The 7779-nt window shown below is 54.1% G+C and overlaps 1 protein-coding gene across 1 annotated transcript in view; it reads left to right on the plus strand.

Annotated features, from left to right (window-relative positions):
- The window catches only part of CEMIP (cell migration inducing hyaluronan binding protein), a 160225-nt gene extending 152940 nt beyond the window's left edge, over positions 1-7285 (plus strand). The window contains 2 exon segments of the mRNA XM_018066296.1: positions 2134-2234; positions 4348-7285. Of these exon segments, the coding sequence (XP_017921785.1) occupies positions 2134-2234; positions 4348-4475 (229 nt within the window). The 3' untranslated portion in view covers positions 4476-7285.

Raw genomic sequence — 7779 nt, forward strand, 5'->3', positions numbered from 1 at the left:
CCTTTGGTCATGAGCTTCTTCAGCATCATGTTTTCACATGCAGATTCATACCGAAGCAGGAGATTAGCTGACTTGGGGAAAAAGAGGCTCATCTAGAGATTTTTAGTTTTCTTGCCTTTTGGGGCCAGAGGACTTTTCCTGGAAATGAAATAGGATACAGAAGCCTAGAATAAGAAATGGAAATGCAGGAACTTCCCTGGTGGTCCGAATGGTTAAGAATCTGCCTTGCAATGCAGGAGACGGAGGTTTGATCCCTGATCAGGAGCTGAGGTGCTGCAGAGCAACTAAGCTCCAGTGTGTTGCAACTTCTGAGCCCAAGCAAATAAAAAAATAAAGAGAGAGAGAGAAATCGCAATGCAGAGCTGCTCTGTTAAAAACCAGGGGTGAGAGGCATGGGGTCTCCCCATCCAGGGCTCCTCTCAGCTCGTGCTGCAGCCCCAGTGCACCTTGCTGGGGACAGCCCTCACCAAGTACCTGCTCTGAAGCATGCCCTGGGTTGGCACTGGGTACCCAGGCAAGAACTGGGTACCCCCCAGACCTCAGGGAGAGCAGCAAGGGTTGAAGGAATAATGCAAGGCAGGTCCTGCCCCACTGTCCCCGCAGGTCCCAGCCAGGTGGCCCCACCTTCCCACCCCACCCACAGGGCCACCCCAGCCTCAGGGCCCCAGGGAAAGGAGGATGCAACCACTCACACCAGAACTTTCCGGGATGGCTTCCGGGGGCTGCCTCTGTCAGCACCCCTTGGGAGCCTCGTGTTGACAGGTGTGGGGGCTCAGTGGGCATGAGAAGCTCAGGCCAGGCAGAGAAGGGCCCCTGAAGGGTCAGGCAGCTTCTGGTGCTGCCAGGAGACCGGCGCACATGAGTAGCTCCATCTGTCTCCCACCCTGCTCCCAGAGGGCATGCGCTTCATTTGAGTCCAGCCCAGCAAGGAGGCTTAACTGAGCCAAAGGGGTGTTAGCTTCGTTTCTGAATGGGAGCGATGGGGACAGTCTCCTGGGAACAGAGCCTGGATCCAGAATCCAGAGTCAAGGGTGTTGGCAACGCACTGCCCTCGTCCCCGCCAGACCTCTGTGATCCAGAGGAGCCGGGGCGGCCCAGTTCCCCTCTTCTCTGCTCTTCCCACACACGAGCTCTTTACATTTTGACAGCTGTCTTTCTGCTCCCTATGGGACACGTATAGGGGTAACAACGGCTTCCAGAGTCCTATACAGTTTTTCCATGTCTGGACTGCGGTCTGTGGTTATAGGATTCCTCTGAGAGGAAAACTAGAAGGCCCAGTGGGCCCTGCCCTGCTTCTGTGCCTGGGGGAGGTGTGCATCTCCTGCTGTCTGGCTCAGCAGGCTGCGTGGACCCCCACAATGGCCGTTCTCCAGCACTTTGGCCAGATCGCACCCAGGCCAGGGGACTAGAGATCTCAGCTCCTCAGCAGGACTCTTGCAAGTCAAGTCCTTCGGTCTGGGCAGCCCCAGGCCTGCTCCTCCTCCCATCCCAGGCATGGCTCCCCTTCGGCAGGTCATCCTAGCTATTGGCTTGGCCAGAGAATTAAATCAGGTTTTTCCATTCTTTTTGTTCAACCGAGCGCTTAGTAACCACATGCCTTCATCTCCCCATTTGTAGCATGGAACCGTCACACTGTCCTGCCTGAGTGGAGATAGGGGGCATGAACTTGAGGGGTTAACACTCCCCTGAGTACAGGGTGACTCAACACTCTGCTTTGTCCATCACCACATTTCCATTGGGTCCTACACAATCCTTGTACCTTCAGGTTAAGAAATGCACACAGAAGTCATTTGTGTGCCGGGCTCTGGCATGGGTGCTGGTCCCCGATGGTGGGCTCTGTGTGCCAGCTTTGTCCTCCTTGAGGACAGCCATGGAGCAGCAGTGAGCTGAGAGCAGGCTCAGAGAGATCACAGGCACCAACTGCAGCCAGACGTGTGGGAGGGTGTTCAGGATGTCGGTCATCACATGGAAAGAGCCGGTCAGCTCGACACACAATCCTGCTCTCCCCCGGTCCCTGGCAGGGCTCTGGGCACTGCTGACTCAAGTCCTACCAGCCACCATACAGCATCCCTGCCTGGAAACCCCTGACCCCACTTTGTTATCCAGTCCTCTCATTTGTTCTTTCTGGTTCAGTTCCATAGTTCTCATGGCATCAAAGGGAAGATACATCTCCAGAGGCCCGTGGACCAGAGTGCTGGAAAAACTCGGGGCACACAAGGGGCTCAAACTGAAAGGTAAGGGTTCTTCCATTGACCCTGAGTTTGGATGCCCGGGCCTTCTGCTGAGGCCAGAACACTTCCCCCCAAACCTGGTGTGACCTCAGAATCTTTAACACAAGCAGCAGTCCACAGTTGTGCAGGGCAAGAGGCTCCCTGGTCACCGTCCCTGCCCTGCGGCAATGCCATTCTAACACGTGATCAGACACCCGAAGGAAATTGATAGAGTCACTTACCCATCAACTCAGCAAGTGGCCCTTTTAATCCACAAAAGTATCAGCAGAAAGGGCTTCCCTGGTGGCTCAGTGTAAAGAACCCACCTGCCAATGCAGGAGACATGAGTTCCATCCCTGGGTCAAGAAGATCCCCTGCAGGAGGAACTGGCAACCCACTCCAGTATCCTTGACTGGAATATTCCCTGGACAGAGAAGCCTGGTGAGATACGGTCCATGGAGTCACAGAGAGTCGGACACGACTTAGCGAATGAAAAACAATCCACGGGGCTCAGTTTGACCCTCCTGCCTCAGTTCCTGCTGCCTGGATCTGCCAGAGTCACTACCTCTGCCCCAGCTTTCCTGCCAACGGCCAGCATTTGTACAGTCCTTTGCAGCTGGCAAAGCTCTCATTTGAGAATATATATGGCTTGTCCAACATCACACAGCTCTTCTGCCATAAAGCCTGGCACAGGCCCCTCAGGGAGGAAGCCAACCAGGACAGAAATGTCAGCATTTCATCACCATCATCACAGACTGTGTGATGAGACAGTCCTTGGGGAGGCTGAGAGAGGAGGCCAAGCAACCTTCCTGATAATAATGTCCACTGTATTGGGTTGGCCAAATGTTCATTTGGGTTTTCCATACAAAGTTATAGAACATCGTATTTGTTTCTGTGTTTTTTTTTTTTTTTTTTTTTGGTAACAGAAAAACGTGAATGAACTTTTTGACCAACTCAATAGTTATCATGTAAATACCCAGCCTTGTGCCTTGCTGAACATCCTATTCATTGTTATTCATTAATAACATACATGACAGGTACTGTGATTTCCATTTAAGGTAGAGCCGCTCAAGAATTAGTCATTTAAGATTAGAATTTGGATCCTAATATTCTAACTCAAAGCCAGCCATCCTTAGCAGCCAGGCCATCCTGACTGCAAAACACATCAAAGCTAGCAGCCTGTCACATGGGAAGCTTATCCCAGGCCTCTCGCAGAGAAAATTCAGAAACAATGAAAGTCCTTCCAGTGAGCCAAAAGAGAAAACAAGGAAAAGAGAAGTGTCTTCCCTAGCCCAGTACTGAAAACATCTGCCTTAAATTAGGATCCTGGGACTTCCCCATTGGTCTAGTGGTTAAGAATCTGCCTTCCAATACCGGGGGTGCAGGTTCAATCCCTGGTCAGGGAAAAAAGATCTCACATGCTAGATGACTGGGCAAAAAAAAAAAAAAAAAATCAATTAATTTAGACCCTGTTGCCAAAAACTGATGAACATAAAGGTGACGTTGCTCAGTCAAGGGACACTTTCCCAGGGGTGATGCATGTGTACAGCCTACCAGGCGAGGCCATTCCCCAGTGTCAACGTGGATACCCACATCCCTCGGACGGGGCCAAGCTCTGAGCTGTGGGACAGAGGGCCCCGCGTGGGGCTTGGGATTCAAGAGCTCTGACCAGGCCACACCATCTGCTCAGGGCCCCTGGGCAAATTTCTCTGCTGCTCAGAACTTCCTTCTAAAGCCACGGGATATTGGAGCCAGGGCAGAGATCTTGTAGTTGAATGCCATTACTTGACAGATGGGGACACAGGGCTTCAGAGAGGAGCAGGCACTTGCTGCTAATTGTAGGGTCAGCTTGATGGCGACTGGTTTCTTGGGGGGGATCCTCTGCATAGAGCAGAGCCAGCACTTCACACAGGTGTCTGGAGGCTCAGGTGAGACCCTGTGTGCCCCATACAGACAAACACCAGGCACCATTGGTAACATGGCACAAAGCTCTTCCCAGGGAAGCACAGTCCAGTGCAGCTAGAGAAGGGGGAACCTGGTGGGGGCCAGGGAATGGCGATGGGGAACCCCAGAAGGCAGTGGGTACATAGCCATTCTCTCATGAAGTTTATGCTTAGGCGACTTTACTGCTTTGCAGAGAAAATGGTATTCGTCGGCTTCAAAGGCAGCTTCCGGCCCACCTGGGTGACCCTGGACACTGAGGACCACCATACCAAAATCTTCCAAGTGGTGCCCATCCCGGTGGTGAGGAAGAAGAAGCTGTGAGGACCGCCGCCACCCTGTGCACCCCCACAGTGGACCCTGACACTGGAGTCTGGGCAGCAGCCCGGGGCAGCAAGGCCGGTTCCCACAGCCCCAGTCTGGCAGCTGCCGGGGAAGGCCACGTGTCAGCCCTGATGGGCCAGGGGGCGGCTTCCGAGCCCCCTGGTGCTGCCGCCCGTCCCCCTCAAGTGTCTACCTGCAGCCCCCGGGGCCATGTGGGCTGATGCTGCAAACCTTCTCCTCCCTGCAGCCTCCCGGGGGCCTCTCTGTCTGTGCCTCTGCAGTGGGGGCTGTGGGGGCCACAGGGAGCCCTGGGCTCTACTGGCAAAAAAGGTCCCCTTTGGCAGGAGTTCTGCTCCAGCTGGGAGGAAACCTGGGGGTGGGAGGGCACGGTCGCTCACAGATCTCCATGCTCTCCAGCTCAGTGTTAGGGTGGGAGGTGCAGGAAGGATCCTCATTCCTGTAGGCAGGACCTGACCTCCACTGGGTTCAGAGCTCGGGCGTAGACAGAGCCCACCAAGATGGAACCAGCTGCCCTCGGGGAGGACGAGCCTGCCTCCGGAGGAGGTCAGCCTCTCAGGAGACTTGGCGCCCAGGCCATGAGCTGGACTAGGTGACTTTTAAAGGCCCTTTCAGTTCTGAGAGCCCAGAAGTCTGTGGCTTCTCATGTTGTGTCTGGAGTCCAGCAGTAGGCGAGAACATTCTTCTCAGCTGACATCCATGATGCTGGGCGCTCCGGGCAGGCAGGATGGAGGCGTGAGAAGCAAGGCCCAGGGTGAGGGGCTTGGCTGTCTGGTGCAACAGATGGTCAGTGTAAGTGCCTTCTGATGCTAGGCAGAGAATCCTGAGAGGGCTCCCAGGAGGGAGAGAAAGGGTTTATGTGCTCGGGTGGGTCTGGAAGCTTCTTGCAGGAGAGGCCCTGGGCTCGTAGGGTTGAAGGGCAGGGGGCTTATGGGTGGCAGGGATGGGGCAGCCTCTGGAGCATTCAGAGGCTGAGCCCTTCCTGCCGAAGCTGGATGACTTCAAGGTGGCCCATTGCCCTGGACTCGCCGCCCCACCCATAGCAGAGAAGCATGCATCAGAGGGATGCTGGTGGGCCCCTGACACCCAGAATGTGGGCCAGCCGGCCCCACCTATGACTCCAACAGAGGCTGGAGTCAAGTCGAGAAGGGTGGGCTCCTCCATGGGGGGCCCATCTGCTCCTCACTGGGGAGCCCCCAAGAAGCGCTCACACCTCAGGGTGCCTGGGCTTTCAGAGCCAGAAAGGGCCTTAGGAGACACCTAGTCCAAAGCCTTGGTTGTAGAGATGGGACGATGAGACTCCAAGAAGGGGAAGAACCACACGGCCAGAACAGGGCCAGGACGGGAGCCCCCACTCCCCACACTCACTGCCACACCACGCTGCCTCAACTGCCAGCCGGAGGGGCCAGACACTCCTGAAGGACAAGCCCCCTAGAAGGGAGGAAAGATGAGACTAGAGAGTTGTTAGCCAGGACTGTTTCTGCCCCGGGCCCCTCACCGTGCACACAAGGGCTCCCTCCTGTGGGCTCTGGAGGCCCTGCAGCCTCCATTTGGCTCAAACTTACCAGCCCTCTGGAGGGGCGCCCAGCCACCGCAATAACTGCACTGGTGCTATCTGCATCTGCAGGTCCGCAGGCGCGCCCAGCAGACAGTGTCAGGCCACCCTGACACATCTTTGGAGAGCTGGCTAGGTGGCTCTCCCGGGTCCGTCCACCTCAGGCCCTCTTGGAGAACTGCCCACCTTGGAGAGCCAGGAGAGCTCTGGAAAAGGAAAACTCTGTCTGTGGTTTATACTCTCTCGTGAGACCCCAGGGTCACCCTGGGTCTCATGATGACCGTGTCTGTCCCTTCTCCTGCCCCAGCCACAAACTCCTTCCCTTCTTGTCCTCATCTGTTCAGCTGCACCCAGTGAGGCTCAGCCTTAAGTCCACCCCCCGCTCCCAGGGTGAGCCAGTCGCCAAAGAGGTTTTTCCCACTAAATAAGTCTTTCAGCTGCTAGGGGGTGACGGTGGGACTCTGCCTCTAAGGACACGGCAGCTTCAGAGGCCCGAGTCCCTGCAGGGACCTCTTCCAGGAAGATCAGAGGCCGTGGGGAGGAGAGTTCAGATGACCTCATGTTCTTTTCGTCTACAGTCCTGTTGAGTTTTTCTAAACTCTTAACGCAAGGGTCTCACACTGTGAACCACTTAGGGTGCGATCACTTCCGATGGCCAGGAATATTGACTGTCTTTGGTTCAGTTCATGGAAAGAAAATATCTATTTGAAAATCCTCAGAGTTGTACATTTGTCAAACAGCACAAGATCTGTGCATATAACGTTCCTTCCAAAACCATTCACCAAGAGCCCGTGTCTGGGCATGTTCTTGGTAGCACAAATTTTCTTACTGCTTAGAAAATTGTTCTTGTTGTTCTTTCTGTTTGGAAGCCTCAAGATGAGTTAGGCCTTAAAAAAAAAAAAAAAAAAAACACTCCTCTGAAATGCTTGTCTTTTTCCTGTTGCCGAAATAGCTGGTCCTTTTTCGGGAATTAGATGTATAGTGTGTTTTGTATGTAAACGTTTCTCGTAGGCGTCACTAAGAACAAAGATATATTTTCTATTTATTTATTCTATTATGCACTTCGAGAAATTGTTGTCGGAGAAATGAAGAATCGTCTTAAATGTCTTATTTGGGTATGTCCTTTGGACCGCTTGAAAGGGGTGTGTGTACCCAGGGCCTTCTGCTTGCAGCAGACATCGGCTCTGGTTTGGAAAATCTTGCTGTACTGTAGTAAACGTAAAAAGGATGTCATCCACCTGACTGCTTGTTTATTTTCCGTTAAAGTGGGTCTCACCTTAAGCCAGAGAAATAAGACAGGAAATTACCCTTTGCCGCGCTGGCCGCTCACTTCGAAGAACCAGTCATGTGTCCTACCTCATCCTGTCCACAAGGGGGCGCTCAGGAGAGCAGGTAGAGAAGGTCCTAGGAGAGGAAAGCTGCCGTTCATGTGGCTGGCACATCCATGCTGGACTGTGTCCTCCTTACCCCTAAGCATCAGAGAGCTGTCAAGGCAGCACCCTCCCTGGGGGAAAGCCAGAGGTTAGCGGAGTCTGGACTTGAAGCAAGCCTGTTTCTTCCTCATGGGTACAGTTTGGGCAGAGGCCAAACACGATGTCTGGGGAGAACATGGAGACTGAGGTGGAGAGATAGGTCCAACTCAAGCTGCCAGACGAGGCGGGTGGCAAAGCAGGTTAGAGGGGAACCCTAGGCAGCGGTGACAGAGGCTTGGGGGTCTGGGGAGGAGAAAGT

Source organism: Capra hircus, chromosome 21 (genome assembly GCF_001704415.2).
Source record: "Capra hircus breed San Clemente chromosome 21, ASM170441v1, whole genome shotgun sequence".
Taxonomy (NCBI): Eukaryota; Metazoa; Chordata; class Mammalia; order Artiodactyla; family Bovidae; genus Capra; species Capra hircus.